This window comes from Myotis yumanensis, unplaced genomic scaffold (genome assembly GCF_028538775.1).
Source record: "Myotis yumanensis isolate MYYU_CA2020_CCGP unplaced genomic scaffold, mMyoYum1.0.hap1 SCAF_17, whole genome shotgun sequence".
In the NCBI taxonomy this organism is placed as follows: Eukaryota; Metazoa; Chordata; class Mammalia; order Chiroptera; family Vespertilionidae; genus Myotis; species Myotis yumanensis.
The window spans coordinates 5,260,984-5,282,946 of NW_027223768.1; the positions used below are offsets into that span (position 1 = coordinate 5,260,984).

Here is a 21,963-nt window from a genome sequence, read left to right on the forward strand (position 1 = left end):
ACAAGACATCTCACCGGGTAGACAGTATTTCCTGTCTGTACAAGGAAGGGAACAACCCTGCTCTGCTTGTCTGGTTGAAGGCAGACTGAAGAGCAAATGAGCCGCTGTTGCGGGAACTGTGAGAGCACTATGCTAATGACCGGCATGATCATGTTCACAGCCTGAATCCTCTCCGCCTGCTTCCCTCAGTTCTGCGTTGCATTTACATACCGTGGGATTTACCCCTCATTCTTGCAGCAAAACCCTTTAGAACGCATCGTTTTAGCCCTGGAATTGATACATGTGGGATTGCCTGCCCTGTTTATCTGAGAGTCCTCTGAGCTAAGGAAAAGACTGGAATTAGGAGGAAAAACAGACCCCGAGAGATATTAGCCAAAGGCACAAAGAACTGCCATCCTGGTGTTCTTTCTTCCCTAGATGACAGCAACGTCTAAGTGCAAAGCCGGAGACTCTCATCAAAAGTTAGCCTCACGGTTCCCCAAACTGCCCCCTTGTCCTCTGCATCTGTTCCCTCGGGAGGAAAGTGCTGAGTTTGTGGGTGGCGGCCCTGAGTCCCACCATCTGGTACCTATAAGTGGTGGGTGTACAATACATATTTGGTAAATATTTATAATAGAGGAAAATAAAAGAGGAGCTCTACAATTGTCCTCTTATCACCTTAAGTGTCTTAAACTACAGAAACACGTTTATCTTATTTCCACAAGTTGGGGATGCCACTGCTTCTCGGACACACCATTTGTTATGTACCACAAAGAATTAAAACATGGCGCGATGCTTCCTCGTCGTGTCAGTTATAAGCCACACATCTTGATTTCACTGATGTTACAATGGGAAAGAAACGGGCATTTTAGAAGAGATGAAATGCAGTAGGTAGGGCCACCTCTTTCAAAGGAAAAGCTTTCCCTTGTGGTCCTGATGCATTCTGAGATTAGCTGTCTCGTTTTTAGGCTCAGCTCCTTGCATTTATACATGTTATGCAACCATGCTTTCATATGGGTTGAAAGGCGACATTACCTCTATTTTTCTTATGGACACAATAATACGAAGTAGTTCTGTGCTTTAATATAGTTTTAGTGCAGATTGTAAAATACTTGTCAGAGCCAAAGTCAAACCAATTCTGTGCTCTATTATTTATGACAAGATTTAAAAGAATAAACATTCATTCTGTCTTCTCTCTCCCAAGTAACGGTTTTTGTTGTCCTACTTAGTGGTTGATTTGGCTGTTTTGCTGTTGTTATTTAGCTTATTCTTAGTTCAAGTAAAGCAACTGAACTGTGAGTTTCCTACTGCACAGAGAAATCAGGCATGAACAGACCCACAGGATGAGAGCACATCACCTGCGTGGGCTAAATATGACGTTTTTAAAATGGGAGGTGGGAATTCATCGTCTTTCTGGGCAGAAGGGAGCCTGAGGAATACAGGGTAAAAGAAATACAGCTTCTGTGACAATCCTTTGGAAATTTTTAATGGATAGTCCTTGCTCATAAATCCTACAGTTTGGGGTAAAAAAAACTCCATCTGTTTCTAGTCTGTTCAGTAATATCAGGACATTGCTTATACATAACGGCAAATGCTGGGGGCTCGCCCCAGCGGTCCAGGGGTTCTCAAAGGTATGGACGGAGTCGGCAAAGGATGTTTTACACAGAGACAGCGTTCAGAATTCTCTAGCTTTCCTTAGTCTCCATGGATCTTCCCTGTGCCTGGCTGAGGCAAAGAAAAAAAAGGATTTCTAAAGGCTAGACCATGACTGGATGGAGAGGAGTGGTCTAAATAATTATAGCTCCCATGATGCCTTGCTCCCCACCAGGGTCTCAGGGTGTTACTCTGTTGACGAGGGTCAGTAGCCCTGGTGCTGGGGAGGAAGAGGGTGAGAAGCTGGTACGGTTGGATCCACACTAACGTGGGTTTTGCCCACTGTTCTCTCCCCTGCAGTCTGAGTACCACTACGAGTACACCGCATGTGACAGCACGAGTTCCAGGTGGAGGGTTGCTGTGCCACACACCCCAGGCCTCTGCACCAGCCTCCCGGACCCCGTCAAGGGCACCGAGTGCTGTAAGCAGCCATCCCGCTCCAGGGCCACCTGTCACTCAGCTTCAGCCTCTGCCCCACGCCTCCTGCCTTGCAAGCGAGGCCCTCCCTGACAGTGCAGCTGCCCTAAGGAATCAGATCTTTTTCCCACTTAGTCCCCATCCTCAACCCTTTTGAGATTTGGCGCAGAAATGTTATTTCACAGATGCAAACTGGGTATCTGAATTTGCTTTTAAAATGTTTTTAAATCCCATTAGGGCATAAAGTGTAAGTAATTCCAGCTGTGTGCCATGCAGATACTTTTTTCAGCGTGCATACATTTTCCTTTTTGCCTGTGCATGCCTCCAATCTGCACTCACCAGCCACAATTGGTCATTAGAAAGATTGCAATTTGCTTTCGTCCTTGAAAAGGAAGCCAGAGAAGATGAATTTAAAACACACTGGGCATCACTTCAGGAAATAAGAACCTTCCCAGGCCTGGAGCTGACTGTGCAATCAGCCAGGCGATGGCTTGCCTGCAGCTCCTGTTCCCACCTCTGAGACTCTTAGAGCTTTTCTACAATCAGCTGCTCATTCCCCTGCACTGTTCTTTTTAGATATGCAAAGGGAGTAACAATACAAATCAGAGACTAGAATCAAGGAACACTTGAAAATTTGGAAAGGAAATTGAGGGCATTTAAAGTCTAAAATAGGCTTAGCATAATGCCTGGTTCAGTAAGTGGGCAAATAAATACTTGTTAAATTAGAGAATGAATATTGCTAAGACCTGAGCAGAACGGAGGTGTGACTAATGGAAACAAATGAGCCGTCTTCTCTTAACTGGGCCAACTTTATCGAGCTCCTCCTATGTGCATATATCCATTCATTTGTCAGCAAAACCTTTATGGGGAGCTCCTGTGTCAGTCACTGAGCCATCATCCCTGGAGGAGTCAGGGCCTGGTGGCAGGCTCCCATCAGTATGATGTGTTAATATGAGGTGAAAAAGAATGGGGGCTATGGATACTTATTAGACAACGCAGGCAGCGTGAGGATGGGGCTGTGCTGGAGAAAAGTCTGCATGGGAGATAAGCTGGAAAGTTTGGCTGAGAGCTCAATTCAATAACCAAAGAGGGGTACCTGATCATTTTTTAATTAAGTCAATGTTTTAGAATGATACTTCTCACCACAAAGTGAGCAGAAACAAGAAACAGGGCACAAGTTAGGAGGACACTGCCGAGGGAGGGTGAGCTGACAGGTCATGAGAATCCCAACCGCATGGTCAGTGGAACCGGAAAGGAGACAGAGACTCAAGGGGAAACTCAAGGCAGGAGGGCCAGGTGCCCTTCAGAGGGGTCGGCGTGAGAGACCATGGTGTCCTCTTCACTGGAGAGGTCTCGGAATGGCCACGGCTACCCCCTTAGGAAACAAGATTGACAGGGAGAAGCCCAAATCCCTCAGCAAGGCAGAGCTTCCACAGCCCAAGTCTTTTTCTTTTTTAAATAACAGCTTTATTGAGATATAATTTGCATGTCATAAAATACACCTCAAAGTGTAAAGTTCACTTAGTTTTTAGAATATTCAGAGTTGCATAACCATCACCACTATCTAATGTCAGAACACTATCATCACCCCAAAAAGAGACATCAAATCTACCAGCCATCTCTCCCCCAACTCGCTGGCCCCACAAATTCACCACGTGTCTTTGTGGATTTGCCTGTTCAGACATTCCATGTTAATGGACTTGGACAAGACATGCATGGCTCTAACGCTTAGTGGGCCCAATGCCTAGACCTCCACCCTCTGCTCCTCCCTGTAGGATGCCCAGAACCTGCCCACTTCTCCTAGGGCAGCAGCAGCCTCATCACCCCACCCTTGTCCTTGCTTTGTGTTCCAGCCTTTTCTTGCAATGCTGGGGAGTTTCTGGACATGAAGGACCAGTCCTGTAAGCCCTGCACTGAGGGCCGCTACTCCCTTGGCACAGGCATCCGGTTTGACGAGTGGGACGAGCTGCCCCATGGCTTTGCCAGCCTCTCATCCAACGTGGAGATCAACGACAACACCAACGAGTCCACCGAGAACTGCACTTTGTGAGTCACCTTCTCCCTGTCCTCTCCCACCCCTGTGTCCCTCCTCCCTGTGCTGGGAAGGGGCTCAGGGAGCACTCCTCTTCTGCTCTGCAGGCGGGCAGGGAGGGTGGAGAGGAGGGAGCCCAGGCTGAGGGCTGAAGCAGGTGCCCACAGCACTGTTAGGTGGGACGTCCGTCCACCTTAGCCCATTCACGGACATAAGCTTCCTAGTGATGGACAAGCATTTGTGGCAGGAGAAAAACATGGGGAGATAGAGAGAGGTAGGTAAGATGGCCACGGGTTCAAGGGCCCAGTCCATTTAAAACAAAATCCAATTGCATTCCCACCATGCAATTCGGGGTCAGCCAATAAACAGCCTCACGTTGATGGCAACACAATGTGTTGGGCATCTTCCTAGCTTCGGTGCTACCTTCTAAAACTGGTCTGCCAACCCCGAGGTGTGTGGGGGGAGGGGATAGAGCAGGCAGGACCAGAGCTTTGGTCTGTGGTGGCTTTCAAATCCTTTGAGACTCCAGTGACTGAAAAGTTCCCAGCTCAAAAGGAGATATTTTTAGTAATTGAAAAGCTCAGCTCAGGGTGCTTGTAGAACTGGTGAGCTTTCCTTGTTAAAATCTCTGAATACGTAATGCCAGGGGTCGGAGTGAAATGATGTGCCTTCTGTTGTTCAGCACCATGCTGGATGCTTTAATCCCCATGAGAGGCTGTGAAATAGCATGACTGCTCCCATTTCACAGGCGAGGAACTGGAACTCACACCCAGTCCCAAGCTTTCTACCGCCCCGAGCTGCCACCTTCCAATGAGTCGGTGTGTGCGAGGCAACGTTGGATCCTAGGGAAGAAAGTGGGGGCGGTGCATGGATGTAAAAGACAGTCGTCCACTGCTCTTTGTTAAATACTGGCCAAGAATACGGGGGAGAAGCATGTCCATGAAAGTGTCTCTTATGCCCAAGCAATCAAAAGGACAAAAAGGAGTTAATAACTGCATTACACTTGGATTTCTAAAACGAGAGCAATGTCTCCCATTCTTATACTTTAACCTCCTAGAAGTACCTTGTCGGAGCCAGGCAGCAGGCATTTCAGAGTCCAGTTTTAGAATTCAAACTATGTGTCAAAATCATTAGCACGACAACATTGCCTCCGAGAGAAAGCTGGAGAGGACTAAAGCTGGAAGGAGAGGGAATGCAGGTTAAGACAACCAACCCCATCTGTGTCCTAACAGAGAACGTGACTGAGCCGACCCAGGTGCCTCAGGTTCCTCATCCTAAAAATAGTATTCCTCTTATAGGGAGTGGTAAGGATTAAATGAGATGATAAGAGCAAGAATTTGGAGCAACGCCTGGCACTAGAAATCGGTGAAGACATGTTGTTCTGATTGAGTGTGAAGTGATCCTCGCCAGGGACAGCTCTGACAAACACCAGAATTGTGATGCATTTTGCAAATGTAACCCATTATGGCACCCTTTTAATTATTCATCTGACTTCAGCAGTTATTTATAGCTGATGCCGGGGAGCACATCAGCATTCAGTGTTGTCTCGTTTAACAGGAGCAATCAATACCATTAGGTTAGTGCGGGAATCTTGCAGGAGCTCAGCATAGGTGCTTTGGATATGCTTCCACGCGAGAATAACACTAACTGTTGAAGAGCTGGAGGTGCCATGTTACTCTGACAAACACAGGAGGAAACCAGGGGACTAAACTGAGGTCCCCTTAATGGGACATTATTAGTCATTGGAGACATGAGCTGGTTTCCAGCAAAACAGTGAAATAGTGGGGGCATAATGTGGGGCCACCTCTTATTGGTTCCTTGATCCAGAGGTCGTTCTTTTAAAAAATATATATATAAATGTTTTATTGATTTCAAAGAGGAAGGGAGGGAGAGAGATAGAAACATCAATGATGAGAGAGAATCGTTGATTGGCTGCCTCCTACACGCCCCACATTAGGGATTGAGCCCGCAAGGCAGGCATGTGCCCTGACTGGGAATCGAACCGTGGTCTCCTGGTTCACAGGTCGATGCTCAACCACTGAGCCATCTGGCCAGGCTCAGACGTCATTCTTTACTGAGCATTTTCAGGTCTCAGCTTTCGCCTGTGAATCACAAATCAAGAATTCCCCCAGAGACCTAGAAGGTCACATGAAGCTGGTGGGCCGTGCCCCTGACAGTGAACCTGGCCCCTGTTTCAACCCACAGGTCCAAGTGGGTTCCCCTGGGCGACTACATCGCCTCCAACACGGACGAGTGCACGGCCACACTGAAGTATGCCGTCAACCTGAAGCAGTCGGGCACTGTCAGCTTCGAATACTACTACGCAGACTCCAACATCATCTTTGAGTTTTTTGTAAGCTGTTGGCCAAGGGGGAGGGTGGGCGGCAGAAACTCTCCGTGGCTCAGATGCACCTGCAGGAATCAAGCCCAGTCCTGCCTGGGAAATCGCCACAGTTGTTATCCTCTGGAGAGAACTGTGGGCAAAAGGAGCTGAGGCTTCAAGAGGCGAGGGAATCTGAGGGGAAAAGGGGAGTCTGGGAATCCTGGGGGTTTCGCCCTGCTCAGACACGCACACCGCATGGAATGGCTTCTCTGAGTTACCGGTTATGTCTTTGTTGTCAGTGCCTGACGTTCTGTGTGTGCGACTAGCTCCTGCCCTCCTTCAAGGCTCGTATGTTCTGAGCTCTGTTCCTAAAGGAAATTGGCAACACTTCTCCCACAAAAAGGGGCCTCTGGAAGGCTGCCACAGCGTGGGGGAAGGAACCCATTTCCTTAGAAGACTCTGATCCCAAACTCCTGCTGCCTCAGGTCCAGAATGACCAGTGCCAGCCCAATGCAGATGACTCCCGGTGGATGAGGACCACAGAGAAAGGATGGGAATTCCACAATGTGAGCATCAAGCCAGCCTTCCTGCCGCCTCTGCTGGACATGCAGCCGTTCCTAGAAATCCCGGAAAAGGGCCCAAGGGCCTTTCCTCCGAGGAGTGCTTCCTCCCAGCCCAGGCCTCCACCCCTCCTTCCCCAGAGGACAGGGGTCTGACATGATGAGGATGCTGCAGTTTCTCTCCTAATGAGTTGACGAAATGTGGGTGTGGGCTGTCTTGCTGCACCAGTGGCTTGACCCCAAGGATCAGCAGCCTTTTTAAAGGCCAGGTCTTCTGGGGACAGGAGATGGATAAGTAGAATCAGAGAAGAAGGAGGAATTCCATTCACCCTACTGTCAGACCCACCCTACCGTCAGATCCCTTCACCAGTCTCGCTGCAGAGTTGCTCATGGTGTATGTGACTGAGGGTGGGAGATGGTGGTAGAGGAAGCTCAGAAGACAGAGGAGGAAGGCCAAGACAAGAGCAAGTGCAAAGCTGCGGAAGTGAGGGGGAGGATCAGAATAGGCACTGGTAAGAGGAGGGGTCCCAGCGAGAGGCTGCACTAACTCCTGTCTGTGTTTGTAGGTAAAGCTAAATCGAGGCAATAACGTCCTCTATTGGAGAACCACAGCCTTCTCAGTGTGGTCCAAAGTCTCCAAGCCTGTGCTGGTGAGAAACATCGTCATCACAGGTATGGAGAGGGGCGGGGCCCGGGTCTGCTGCTGAGTTTTCAGCCTTGTGACTCTGTAGGAGGAGAGTGGGGGCCAGTCCCCAGGGGGCTCAGTCTCTAGGTGCAAGTTTTGCTTTTCTATGTTCTTCCTTCCCAGGGGTGGCCTACACTTCGGAATGCTTCCCCTGCAAACCCGGCACCTATGCAGACAAGCAGGGCTCCTCTTTCTGCAAACTTTGTCCAGAAAATTCTTATTCAAACAAGGAAGAAACTTCTTGCCACCAGTGTGACGCCGACAAATACTCAGGTGATGTTTCTGAAGGCAGGAAGGGTTTGGAGGGCGATACCAAGCACAGGGAGAAACAGGCGGTGGAGCCATCCTTCTGGTCAAATCCAGACTGGTCATTCTTAAACCCTTGCTTTCTGGACACTGGAAGAACCTTGCCAACCCACATCCTACCAATTGCTCCGGAAATAAAAATGAAATCATTTAATAGGTATTCATTGAGCTGCTATTATCTGCCAGGGCCTATTCTAGGTGCTTGGAATATATTGGTGAACAAAACAGACAAAGTGCCCTGTCTTCATGGAATTTACATGCTGGAGGGGGTAAGACAGACAATAAACAACAACTATAATAAGTAAACAATAAATATATAAAAGTTTATATTGTATGTTAGACAGTAAGAAGTACATGGCATGGCCTGGCCAGTGTGGCTCAGTGGTTGAACGTCAACCTATGAACCAGAGGGCCCCGGCTCAGGCACTCCAGTGGTTGGTAAGGGGGCCAATCTCCAAGACAGGTTCTGAAAAAACTAGTAGTGTGAGAGAGAGAGAGTCCCTTTTCTGCCCCTGCAAACACTCACAACTAGTTATTTCATTTTTTCTTTCTCACACAGAACCATACACAAACCCAGCTCAAGGCGCTCTCTCAAGCAGACCCCGAATCCCTACACAGACACACCCAACCTTAACACAGGTGTTACAGTATGTGTTGGCTCAGCCAAGACCCGCCACTGACCTTGTTAGCTGCTTATTTTTACACTATTTTTAAAACAGAAATCCTGTTTCTGTCCACGGATCTTGCCAGAGGAGTATAGATTTCAGCAAGAACAGGAATGTTCAGATCTTGGGGGAAGTTTTTATCTGTACGTCTAAATTCCTGTTCTTCCACTCGACTTTCTTATTCCTCTTCCCTGCTCGGTCAATGGCAGCCTTTGTTAGTCTAAGTCTCCAGCTCTTTCCAGCCCAGCTACTGTGCAAGGGTGTGAATGGCAAGTGGTTCTAGAAAAACTACCTACGAGTATTTTGATAAACTCCATGTAAACCGATTTGTATTCAGAGAGCTGTTGTGAAGTGGTAGGTTGGGAGTCTGAATTCTTGGAGTCTATTCTCCTTCTGCCACCGATATCCCACTCTACCCCTTTGGCTGGGGAGTGAGTTTTTACTACGAAGAACAAGGTCAGCTTGTCGACCACCTACCAGCTAGGGGTACAAAGAGGGTTACAGTTCTTTGGGACTTGACTCCTCCAGAATCCAGGGTCAATGGGAAGCTGGGAAGCTGCTGAGAGAGTCTGATGAGAGCCTATGGTGGAGTGCTCATGAAGGAAGTGACCAAAGACCCTGGGAACCTTTAGTCACCCATTTACAAATACGTCCTGGGTGTCTGGTAGGTGCCAAGGCTTGAGCTTGGTGCTAGGGTTAGAGCGGTGCCTGCCTTCCAGCTTCTGTTGAAAGGGGGAAACGTGGTTATGGAAACATCTAAGTGTAGTGACTTCATGGAGTCGGAGGTGCTGGGGGATAGGAGCGTCGAGTGTAGGGTGCAGTGGAGGCGAAGAAGGGAAGCGGTCATTCCTCTCTAGGGAGGGGGGAAAGGCTTCGCTAGCTGTGGTCTTGAGAGATGAACTGAGTCTTGAAAGACAAGTTGGTGATTTGATGGGGGCGGGACGTTCTGGAAGAAGTATGAGCCAAAGCCAGAAGGCTCAGGGAACTTGGAGTAACTAGCATGGCTGGGCTTACTTGGAGAGGTGGGCAGGGAACAGATTATGGACCGTCCTTCTGTGCCACTGCTCAAAAGTTGAGATTTGATCCTTTCAGCAGTGGGAGCCACTACAAAGTTTTAAGCTGGGGGCATGGCCTGGCTTGTGCTTTTGAAAGACCACTCTGGCTGCCATTTGGAAAATGGGTGAGGAAAGGAGATTTCACAACAGGTCCAGGTATCCAAGACCCAGACTAAGGCAGAGCCATTGAGGGAGGAGATGTTAAGCACAAAACCTTGACTGAAAGAAAGCATTTTCCTCATTGATACCTAAAACTTGATCATTAGGATTAATTCCTTGGTGTTACATTTAATAGTTAGGGATTCATTTCCTAAGAGAACAGCCTGGGATTTAAGAGCCTGGACCCCAGAACTAAATTACTACGGTTCAAATCTCTAGTCTACCATTTACTACCTTCGCCACCTTGGGCAAGTTATCTGTCTGTGCCTCAGTTTCATCATCTATAAAATGGAATGACAGTAATCATATCTACCTCATAGTGTTACTGTATGGATTAAGTAATACAGGTGAAGGATTTAGAACAGTGCCTGGCATGTAGTAAGCACTAACTTTATTAATTCATTACGTTAAGGTCTGTCCCAGCAGTCCTCTGCTAATATAAAAATGCTATTGGCATAGATAGCAATAATAATATGACACTTGTATGGTACTTTACAAATTATAAAATATTATCTCATTTATCACTCATAGCATAGTACAAGAGTGACTTCCCCATTTACAAAGGAATACAGAACAGCTCAGAGAGGCTCAGGGATTTGCCCAGAGTCTGAGGTGGTATCTGAGCCTGGCCTGTTTTCTTTTGCTGAAGTGTATCAGAATGAGGACACTATTCTCCTGACGCAGGGGGAAGACACTGAGAGGAAGAGGAAGGTACAAAAAGAGGAGTTGGAGCCCCCAAGATAGACTTTATTTCCTTACAGTTTTGGCCAGGCCCGATCCTACAGGAACCACGTTTCATTTTCTGAAACATCTAGGTCGATCTTTCAAATTTGACTAGTACCCAACTTAAACACCATGATGAAACCTGAGCCAGGAGAGTGAGGTCTGTCGCAGCATTTGGGTTAATCATTTATTAACACCACCTTAGCAGTTGTCCATGTGTAAACAGCTGGACTATTTTTGCTGATACCTGGAGCTAGCATGTCAGGCTGAGCAAATATTTGACAAGCAGAGAAAGGCCCTAGTGTGGAATGTACTTTTTCTTTTTAAGAATTTATATATATATATTTGATTTTAGAGAGGAAAGGAGAAGGAGAAAGAGATAGAAACATTAACGATGAGAGAGAATCATTGATTGGTTGCCTGCTGCACGCCCCCCACTGGGGATTGAGCCTGCATCATGGGCATGTGCCCTGACCGGTACTCGAACTGTGATCTCCTGGTTCATAGGTTGACACTCATCCACTGAGCCACACCAGCCGAGCTGGAATGCACTTTCTAACAGACAGCTTGCAATTTGCTAAATCCAATACATAAGGGTCCTGGGAATTGGTGTGCTTTCAGTATCTCCCCCCAAATTTCTCCTGGCAAGCCAGTCAAAAATAGGAGTCCCTGATCCCTCTGTGCTGAATTAGGCCTTCTGCTTGTTAACCAAATAAACGAGCTAAGAAGGCCCCAGATGTTTCTCAGCCAGTAGTTCCCTCTTGCCCAAGCTAATAAGACAGGGACAGAAGAGGCGTGGAGGTGCGTGGTTGTGGGAACTCCCTGGTGCAGGCCAACCAGGCGACAATTGGGAAATTTTCTGATCTAGGAACTCATTTGGTGCCTTGGGAAGAAGAAGAGCTCAATTGAGAAATAAGCCCTTAACTGGAAGGGAGAGAAAGAGACTTTAATCCTTATTAAAAACGCATGACAGTTACCAAATAAAATAACCCCTACAGTCCCAGGTAATAAGAGTTACCAGCGCCGAAACCGGTTTGGCTCAGTGGATAGAGCGTCGGCCTGCGGACTGAAGGGTCCCAGGTTCGATTCCGGTCAAGGGCATGTACCTGGGTTGCGGGCACATCCCCAGTAGGAGATGTGCAGGAGGCGGCTGATCGATGTTTCTCTCATCGATGTTTCTAGCTCTCTATCTCTCTCCCTTCCTCTCTGTAAAAAATCAATAAAATATATTAAAAAAAAAAAAAAAAGTTACCAGCATTTAGTGAGTCCCTCCTTACAAGGTGCCAGGTGTGCTGGCTCCTGCCAAGCAGATATTATTATTATTCCTGTTTTACATATGAGAGCACTCAGGCTCAGGGAGGTCAAGTAACTTGCCTAAAGTGACACAGCTATGAAATGATGACGCGGGATCCAGACCCAGACCCAGACCCGTCTGAGTTAGTAGCTCATTCCACTCCACCACACTGCCTGTCAGGTAACAGAGAGGGAGGCAGTCTCACGTGATCACATGCTCGCCTGCAGGACACTGTAGTCATATTAGAAATAGTGGTGACAGCAGTGGTACTAGTGTACACTCACATTCTATAAAGCAGTGATTTTCATTCTGGAGAAAATTAATTTCTTAGAAATTTAATGCATGGGGTGTGTGTATTTTTGGATAGAGAAAACAGGTCTCTTTTTCAAATTCTCAAAAGGGTGCATCATTTTTAAAAGGTGAGGTCCCTTGCTTTAAAGTAGGATTCACTGAAGCAGTTCTTGCTATCCAGGGGTTCAGAGGGTTAAAGCAGAACTAACAGGCACACGAGGAGAACACACAAGAGGAGAATAAATGAAACGATAGCTGACATTTTTCATCAGGTGCAGAGAATGCTGGGGTGCTGGGGCGGGAGGTTGTGCGGAAAGAAAATATGAAGAGAAAATTCAGAGAAAGAATTAGAATAAGAGCATGAAGGCACTATCCTAAGCTTTTCTGTTCCCCTCAGGAGTAGAAACCGCACCCAGTCAGGATTCTGACCTGGAAGATGGCGGGTTTCAGGGAACTTGGTTGGTGGTGGTTAACCTGTGAGATGCTCTTTCCAGCTACCCACCCTCACTGCGGGTCCTCCGGCCAGTCCACTTCTCCACGCGCTGCCCCCCAGCGCGGCTGTGGCTTCTCCCCAGCACCAGGGACGGTGGCCAGGGGCGTGTGAGCAGGGCCTCAGAGACTGTGACTTCTGCCACTGAGGCCGAGGGCAGGGTTGGTGTGCAGGCTTTTCTACTTCCCGCAGTATCTGTGCTGTGCTGGGCCCCGGGGTCTTGGAGCCACAGGGTCATGAGCAAACGGTCAAGAGCTCTGCTTTCCTATGTAACCCGAGTATTTGTCCTCGCATTTGCCGTTTAGAAAAAGGATCCTCTTCCTGCAAAATGCGCCCAGCCTGCACCGACAAAGATTACTTCTACACGCACACGGCCTGCGATGCCAACGGAGAGGTGGGTAGCACGGTCTCGGGGCCCCTCTTCCCGCTCCCTGGGCTTTACCACATTTGGAGTTCCAGCGGCCACTGAAGCTGCACCAGAGAAAACCCCAGAGGCCTCAGAGGGACCCCGGGGCCCCAGTGGAGGGTCTGTCTTAGATCAGACCCTCTGGATGCACTGTCTGCCTCACTAAAGCAGAGCCTCCTGAGGAGACAGAATCAGGAGTCGGGGAAGCTGCATTCACTGAGCGTGTGCTTGGCTGTTAGCATGCACATGTTTGCTGGCTGGCTGAGTTCTGCCTGTTAAGCACAGGATAAAGGCTGGTCCTAGCAGCGACTGTTTCTCAGTCATCTCTCATTCCCCGGCCCCGCCCCGCCCTCATGTTTGCAGCAGCATCTCCTTCCCCAGCAGCAAGCGGGAATGGCCGTGTATCTTATCAGCTGCACCTCAGACTCAGTTCTGCAGCATCTGGTGTTCCATCTGATCTTGTAAAAATTGCCATTTTCTTGGCCTCAGCTGACTCCCTGATTTCATGAGGACAGTCCTGCTCCTCTTCTCCTCTCTGGGCACATCATGTGGCTGAATGTGCCCGTCTTTGCTCCCTTCTGCCCCACTCTCCCCTCCCGCTTGGGCCAAGGCCTTCTCGACCTGTAGGGTGCTGCTTTTCTTGTCCACTGGCCTCTTGCCTCCCACCCCCAGCTTTATTGCGACGTCACTGACATGTAAGACTGTGTGAGTTGAAGGTGTGCAGCATGTTGATCTGATACCCTCACATTCTGCAAAACGATGAGCATCAGAGCATTGGCTAACACCTCCATCACATCACATAATTACCATTTGTTTTTTTTATGGTGAGAACATTTAAGATCTACACTCGTAGCAACTCTCAAGTATATGATCCGTTATTACGAACTGTAATCACCATCCTGTACCCTACATCCCCAGAGCATAATGGCCTTATCACTGGAAGTTTGTAGCCTTTGGCCAACATAGGCTTGATCAAAGCCTTGATGTCCCAGAACACAGTGTCCACACCCCCATGTGGATTGTTATTATGTGACTGTTGCCCTGTCTCTCTCACCATCTCTGAGTCTCCAGGTCTGACATATAGATGTTACTAGTTTTCTGAATAAATGCAAAAGCAAAGACAGCACCCAAGAGACAAATTGGGAATTCCATCCATGCCTTTCTGTGCTCTGGTATTTACCAGCTGCTTTTCCTGTGATTCTACATTGGAATCCGAGCTTTCTCTGAAGACAACTGGTCCCCCCACCCCATGTCACACAAGTCATCATTAGGTATATCCCCTTTCACCCAGTCAACATGCATTCAAATGCATTTATTGAGCACAACCATGTCCCAGGCGCTGGGCTAGGTGCTTGGGATACATCAGTGACCAAGATAAAGATCCCCGCCCTGGTGGAGTTTTCACTATAGCCCAGAATCTCCCTGTCCTCAAAGTCAACTTTCCTAAAGATGTGCTAAGCTGCGTACAGGCTGAGCCGTTCTTGATCCATTTCTGCAGACGCAGCTCATGTACAAATGGGCCCAGCCGAAAATCTGTAACGAGGATCTCGAGGGGGCGGTGAAGCTGCCCGCTTCTGGCGTGAAGACCCGTTGCCCGCCATGCAACCCAGGCTTCTTCAAAACTGACAACAGCACCTGCGAGCCCTGCCCTTATGGCTCTTACTCCAACGGCTCTGGTAACCCCCCTTTACTGCCTGTTCCCTGCATCTCATCCATTTCCACAGCACCTTCCGAGGGAGGCAGTGAGGGATGGGACACCCCCGAGGACTAAGTTCAGGAGACGAGCAGTCAGGGTGGGCTGTCTGTAGGTCACAGTCACACTTGAGAATGAACTGCCTGCTCTTCTCACTCCAACTGCCACTGTGACTCAGGCCTGCAGGGGCGCCACCCCCCCCCCCCCCCGAGGCTCCCAGCTGGTGGCAGGGATGCTAACCGGAAGGTCTGGGAGCTGGGAGGGCCAGCTGGACACATATGGACCTGTGAGCCATGCTGCAGAGAGGAGTTGGGGGAATTTGTGTACCTATTCATGTGAATGCATGTACTGCTCATAATGTGACAAGTAACATGAACTGTATGGGTCAGGCCAGAAGATACGTCTACATTTGGAAAAGAAAAATTAGGTGGGCGAGGAGGATAGCTGGAACGTGGGAAGGAAGGGTCAGCGTGTGCAGCTTGAGCCTGTTAAATACATTGCCAGAATGTTTTGGGTCAACTTCATATCACTGTGCAGCAGTACTCAGCACTCCCTTGATTGGCTGCCCATGACGGTTGCCACTTGTCCGTGTGACAGCAGCCCCGGTCAGGGTGGCTGCAGCCTTCTCGCTGAATGCATGGATCTGTGGTCCCCCCAGATTGTAGCCGCTGCCCAGCTGGCACTGAGCCTGTCGTGGGATTCGAATACAAATGGTGGAACACACTGCCCACGAACATGGAAACGACCGTTCTCAGTGGGACCAACTTTGAGTACAAGGGCATGACAGGTAAGGGCTTCTCCCCTTGCCGCGCACTCTCGGCCCCCTGCACACCACGGGGGCTCTTCCTACGTCACATATTTTCATACTATGATGTCTAGGGGGAAATGAGCTAACCAGGCCACGCATTCCCTGGAAAGTTCCACTCCTCATGGGCATGTCTTCTACCAAATCTCGTTTCAGAGACCAAAACTGAACTAGAAACAGCATGCACATGCCCCAGAGGTCTTGCTCTGAGAGCTTCAGAGTCGTTGACCAAAGTAGTGGGGCAGGTGTGACATGGTTGTGTCCGGCAGTAGTTCCAGAGTGTCATCTGGGCGCATGCGTGCCCTGCACCCAACACCACTGGGGCGTTAACTCTCTCCTCTCCTTCCAGGCTGGGAGGTGGCTGGGGATTACATTTACACGGCGGCTGGAGCCTCGGACAATGACTTCATGATCCTCACTCTGGTTGTGCCAGGATTTAGGTGAGGAATGCAAAACTAAGGGGAAGCCAGCGCCACCTTGGCCACATCCATGTCCCACATACCTTGGAATGCAGTAGGGAGAGGGCTCTGCATGCTGAAGCAGCAGTTCAGACAGACAGAGCATGGCAATGGTCTGACAGTGTGAACCTGACCCTGACCCAGGGTCTTAGTCGCTGCTCATGCTGATCTACCTACCACTCTCCCATCCCATCTAGCTCCTTCCACACTGGCCACATGCTACTTAAAGCCTTCCTCCTCACAGCATTGGATACAATTTAAAAAACTTTTTTAATAGGACCAGAAGTGCCCATAGATGGTTCATTTTAATCTGGGGCAAGAAGATTGGGAGGGATTGTTCTTATCATATTTATCCACTTATTCAAGAAGACCTAGGACAAAAAGCAATTTGTTTGCCATTAAAAAAAATACTACAGGCAGTGTGGTACTATGGAATGAGCACTAGACTGTAAGACAGGGCACTTGAATGTTGCCACTTACTGGCTTTGTGAACTTGGCAGTCATCGTGCCCCTATAGGCATTAGGCCCCTGGTCTGTAAAACCAGGGGATTGACAGTGTGAATCTGGACTAACTCAGGCTGAGATGACTCTTCAGTCCACTTGTTAGCACCACTGTGAGCTTGGGCCTGCAGGTCCTCAGAATTCAAGCAAATGGCCACAGCCGGGAAAAGACCCTATGTGGATTTCCAAAGCAAAGTGAACTCTTGTGCACTTGAAAGATGAGGGGGAACCAGTGACTGGGCTTCCTGACTGCCAGGCTGGCCTCTCCATTCCCTCCTCCAAGCTCCCTCCTTTCCATCCCTGGACGGTGCTCGGTCCACAGTGGTGGCTCAGAAGATATTCGTTTCCCTTCCCTTAATTCACGTTACTCAGGGCTGAGCAGATATAGCCCATGTTTGAGATAAGAAAACTCTTTAGGGCCGAAACCGGTTTGGCTCAGTGGATAGAGCGTCGGCCTGCGGACTGAAAGGTCCCAGGTTTGATTCCGGTCAAGGGCATGTACCTGGGTTGCGGGCACATCCCCAGTGGGGGATGTGCAGGAGGCAGCTGATCGATGGTTCTCTCTCATCGATGTTTCTAACTCTCTATCCCTCTCCCTTCCTCTCTGTAAAAAAATCAATAAAATATATTAAAAAAAAAAAAAAAAGAAAACTCTTTAGGCTTTTATGGGGGCACATCTCAATTTGCAAATCTGATCACCATAGTAAAGGCTCCCGCACCTCACCCACTCCCTCCCCGCTTTGGCTTTGTAGCTGGCTCTCTCTTCCCCAAAGGAAGGAGCACCCTGAGAACTTCACTGAAGAGATTACAAACTGAACTACCTGCTCATTGAACCCAGGCAAAGCTCTCACCATCCCCAAGAGAGAGCTGCTAAGTGAATGTAGACAATGTGCATCTCATGATAGCGGTGCTTCTACAACGTTAATGCCCATGTGCATCACCTGGGGATCAGGTCAATGTGCGGATTCTGACTCAGGGGGTCTAGTGAGCTCTAGGTGACGCAATGCTGCTGGTCTGGGGACCGCACTCTGCTGGTGAGGCTGTCCAGCATTTCACACAGCACCTCTCCATCTGGTATGACTTAGGATCTCACCACAGTGATGGGAGGTGAAGAAGGAAGATATTATTACCTCCATTTTACAGATGAGAAAACTACAGTTTGGCTACATCAGGGTCACATAGCTAAGGGGCAGGATTGGACTTCGTACATGCTCTTTCCAATATACCAGGAGCTTAATTCTGCCCCCCGCCCCCCCCAATCCCCGAGCCCTCCAGCAGACCCTCTGCTGCTCTCTGGGCCCTGCAATAAGCACTGCCCGGTCTCTGAACTGACTTTTAACTTCTGGCCCACAGACCTCCACAGTCGGTAATGGCGGACACAGAGAACAAAGAGGTGGCCAGGATCACATTTGTCTTTGAGACCATCTGTTCTGTGAACTGTGAGCTCTACTTCATGGTGGTATGTTTTCCTTTCTTTGTTTCCAGGAAGGGAGGGTTGGCCTCCTCGGCCCCACCGGTGCATCAACATAACTGATACCCCTTCTCATAGTGATTTCACAGGGGAGGGGCCCAGACTGTCCGTCAGGGGCTTCCCCATTTAACATGGATCTGGCCAACTGTGATGGCCACTGGGATGGCAGATGGCCCCTGGGTGGCTCTTCCCCTTCTTCACTGTCTGTCTTGGGTTCAGGGTGTGAATTCTAGGGCCAACACTCCCGTGGAGACGTGGAAAGGCTCTAAAGGCAAGCAGTCCTTCACCTACATCGTTGAGAAGAACGCTACCGTGAGCTTCACCTGGGCCTTCCAGAGGACCACTTTCCACGAGATCGTAAGCACCTCCCCTTCTTCAGACCCCTGGCTCCCAGAGAGACCTCTGAACCCAGGAGGATCCTTAGCATTAGTTTGAGTGGGAGTGGGAGGGTCTGACCAAAGGATTAGAAGGATCTTAAGGGGTCAAGCCGAGAACTGCCTATTCCAGGCCCCTGAGAAGCATCGAGTCTTGTCCAAATGACTCACCTTGTCCCCTCAGCAGCCCTGCCCTGAGGACAAGTGTGGTGCCTCACCTGTACATCCTGTTCATCCCTGTTGTTGTTTTTAATAATAATAACTCTGGTTTTATTTTTTTCACTCAACTTAATGCAAATTAATTGCAGGAAACTTAGAAGGTAAAAAGAGAGAAAGAGAGAGAGAGAGAGAGAGAGAGAGAGAGAGAGAGATCACCTATAATCCTACTACCCAGAGAAAACCGAGTTAACATCTAAGTACCTCCTATCCAGGAGATATTCTACAAATACTTTTTTCCTTTCACAGATAAAAGACCTGCCTTTTTTCTTTCTTTTTAAAAAATTGATTTTAGAAAGAGAGGAAGGGAGAGGGTGAGAGAGAGAAATATCCATGTGAGAGAGAAAACATCAATCAGTTGCTTCCCACACATGCCCCAACCGGGGACTAAACCTGGGTATATGCCCTGACTGGGAATCAAACCCGTGACCCTCTGTGCACGGGATGCTATTCCAATGAACTGAGCCACACTGGCCATGGGCAAGACCCGCTTTTTTCATATAACAATCTCTACTGCATATTTCCCCCATGGCACTTAATATTTTTAGACATCATTTTTAAATGGTTCAGATTTGCTTTAAAAAATGACGAAAAATGTACATAAAGGAAGAAGCTGCTTATCAGACTTTTCTCAAGTATTACAGATACAAAGATTAAGCAGTAATTTACTATTTCCAGAGAACTCAATTGCTGCTGGTGTCTCAATCCTCTGCCCTCTCCTCTTGTTTCCTTGTTTCCAGGGCAGAAAGTACACCAACGATATCGCCAAGATCTATTCCATCAATGTCACCAATGCCATGAATGGGGTGGCCTCCTACTGTCGGCCCTGCGCCCTGGAAGCCTCTGACATGGGCTCCTCCTGTACCTCCTGTCCTGCTGGCTACTACATTAACCGGGATTCAGGAACCTGCCACTCCTGCCCCCCTAACACCATCCTGAAAGCCCACCAGCCCTATGGAGTCCAGGCCTGCAAGCCCTGTGGCTCAGGGACCCAGAGCAACAAGGTGCCAGCAGTGTGACGTGCATCCTCACCTCAGCCTCAGAGGGTGCCAGGTCCTAGATGGGGTTCTGGAGGGGCTGATCCCCAAGCGTTCCCCGTAGCATACTCCCAGGGTGGAGTCCTGGAGGACACCCATCCAGGCTGTGACCTTGGATGGCACGTTCTTACCTGTAGAAGTTGGTTGTCAGGGGCTAGGCCTCAGTCGTGAACAAGCCTCATCTTCAAGAGATGGGTAAGGGAGATCTGTGACCGTCTGGTCCCGAGGGTTATTTGGCATCTGGGCAGTGGCCTGAAGGGAAGAAACAGTGGGACCTGTGGTTCAAATTCAGACCTATTTCACTCCAACCTCTTATCATGGGAATCTGCCCCCTCTCCTTTGGGAAGGTAACCCACCTTTGCTGGGACATACGGTTAATTGGCATTGCTGTCTTCTATCCAAGTGGTTTCTTATAAAGCAGTGCTGTCTGAATCTAGGAAAGTACTCTGACTAAAAGCTCTTAAATATTCATTAATGCTTTTAAGTGAATTTGTGTTTCACTGACCACAACCACATGGGCATACATCTGTAAGGCATTATGTATAGTCTGCAAACGTTGCTCAGTTTAGCTGTGCAGTAAGTGCAACATTCTGCAGATCCTGGCAGCGTCTTTGGGGCTTCCTGGACTTTAGCCACACACTTGTTCTCCAAGGGCTCCCTCTGCTGCCAAGGGAGGGAATGACAGTTGTGTAAGGCAGCGGCTGAATGAGGACCCTAAAACGGAGTAAGGAATGGGTTTATGGGGAATAAAGCCTCCTTTGAAGTTCAGTTTCCTACAGAGACCCTGTGAAAGAGGAATTAGGGTTCAATTAGTTTAAAATGGGGGGGAGGGACAAGGCTTGTAGTTTCTCTCCTGCCATCCTGGACTCCCTTCTTCGAGTTAGCACCTCGTTTGTTGTCTTCTGCTTGAAAGTAAGAACAGCCGTCTTGTGCCTTGAGAGTTCTATAATCTAAGCATAGGGACAAAACTATGGAATCTGACCCAACTACTTACTAGAAAACAACAGGTTTAGGTTCGTACATCATACATGTGCTAATGATTGAATGGCAAGATGTACATAAGCCCCACCAGCCACTGCTTCACTTCTTCTAGTGCCCACCTGCACTCCCTGCTGCTGCTTCTACCCACGTGGGCTGCACCGGGCTGGGTCTCTGCTGCGGTCCCTCAAAGGCCCTGCCGCAGCCGGCTGACAACCTCTTTCCCCTCAGATCCACACTGTGTGCTACAACGACTGCACCTTCTCGGTCAGCTCTGGGGGCCGGTCGTTAGACTACAACTTCTCGGCTCTGGCAAACCCCGTCTCTCTGGCTGGAGGGCCAAGCTTCACTTCCAAAGGGCTGAAATATTTCCATCACTTCACCTTCAGTCTCTGTGGAAACCAGGTAAGGTGTGCGAGAGCCGATGGTGTGAGAACTGAGAGGGGTTACCAGTGGACCGGAGGCCAGAGAAGGACACAGAAGAAAAGCTAGCAAACCTTCAGGCAGGAGATTGAGGAGATGAACGGCTTTCAAATGATTACTCCTCTCTTTGAGGCCTCCCTCCTTTAAAATTAAGTCATTTGGATTATAAAAATTTAGGAAAATAAAAGTGTTTTAAATAAGTTGTCCATTTACTCCTCCCTGACCTTCATTCCCTCACAAGTATATAAAAACTATGAAGGAGAAAGAGACAGAGAGAGAGATAGAAACATCAATGATGAGAGAGAATCATTGATTGGCTGCCTCCTGCATGCCCCACACTGGGGATCGAGCCCACAACCCGGGCATATGCCCTTGACCGGGATCAAACCCAGAACCCTTCCGTCTGCAGGCCAACGCTCTGTCCTGTGAGCCAAACCGGCTAGGGCTCTCTTAATGATTTTTTAAAAAACGGAATAGGTTCCACTTGGTCCTAAGATGGCCTATCTCAAGGCAGGGAAGGGGTTAGGGATGGGGTCTGTTTTAACCCCTGGGAGCTGCTGTCTGGGAAGTGCTTCAGAGACCAGCATGGTGGAATCATTGCACCAAGGGAGACACAGAGAAGGAATGTGACCCAGGCCAGATGTTCAAAAACCTTCATGGGGTCAGTTACATCTTTCAGTATCTGTCTAGAAAACGGACTATGATAAGGAAGGCCCTTAATTGATAGATTAGATCTCCCAATCAGTTGCCACCATTACAACCGTGCTCATATAGGGTCCCCACAGGACTCCCAACGAAACAAAAAGACTGGATCCCCTGGGCCAGAGTTCCAGAAACTAGGACACCTAGGCCTTATTTTTAGCTTTTTTTTTTTTTAAGCTCCTTAAAATTAGATCTGGGATGAATCATTCCACTGCAACATACCATTAGAAGACTAAAAATTTTAGACATTAAAAAAAAAGTCCCCAT

At 48.7% G+C, this 21,963-nt stretch overlaps 2 protein-coding genes across 6 annotated transcripts in view; one reads left to right on the top strand and one right to left on the bottom strand.

The window, feature by feature from the left end:
• CFAP276 (cilia and flagella associated protein 276) overlaps nt 1–21,963 on the bottom strand; it is a 58,887-nt gene that overhangs the window by 21,278 nt on the left and 15,646 nt on the right. For all 3 annotated transcript variants that reach the window (XM_070396510.1, XM_070396511.1, XM_070396509.1), the window contains exon 5: nt 19,725–19,845. The gene's annotated coding sequence lies outside the window, so the exon portion shown is untranslated. The remainder of the gene's footprint in view (nt 1–19,724; nt 19,846–21,963) is intronic.
• ELAPOR1 (endosome-lysosome associated apoptosis and autophagy regulator 1) overlaps nt 1–21,963 on the top strand; it is a 43,626-nt gene that overhangs the window by 13,823 nt on the left and 7,840 nt on the right. For all 3 annotated transcript variants that reach the window (XM_070396502.1, XM_070396505.1, XM_070396504.1), the window contains exons 2-15: nt 1,933–2,053; nt 3,903–4,095; nt 6,287–6,434; nt 6,890–6,970; nt 7,531–7,636; nt 7,773–7,922; nt 12,938–13,026; nt 14,537–14,714; nt 15,390–15,518; nt 15,886–15,976; nt 17,849–17,954; nt 18,186–18,323; nt 19,297–19,560; nt 20,803–20,976. In XM_070396502.1, coding sequence (XP_070252603.1) covers nt 1,933–2,053; nt 3,903–4,095; nt 6,287–6,434; nt 6,890–6,970; nt 7,531–7,636; nt 7,773–7,922; nt 12,938–13,026; nt 14,537–14,714; nt 15,390–15,518; nt 15,886–15,976; nt 17,849–17,954; nt 18,186–18,323; nt 19,297–19,560; nt 20,803–20,976 — 1,968 coding nt within the window. The remainder of the gene's footprint in view (nt 1–1,932; nt 2,054–3,902; nt 4,096–6,286; nt 6,435–6,889; nt 6,971–7,530; nt 7,637–7,772; nt 7,923–12,937; nt 13,027–14,536; nt 14,715–15,389; nt 15,519–15,885; nt 15,977–17,848; nt 17,955–18,185; nt 18,324–19,296; nt 19,561–20,802; nt 20,977–21,963) is intronic.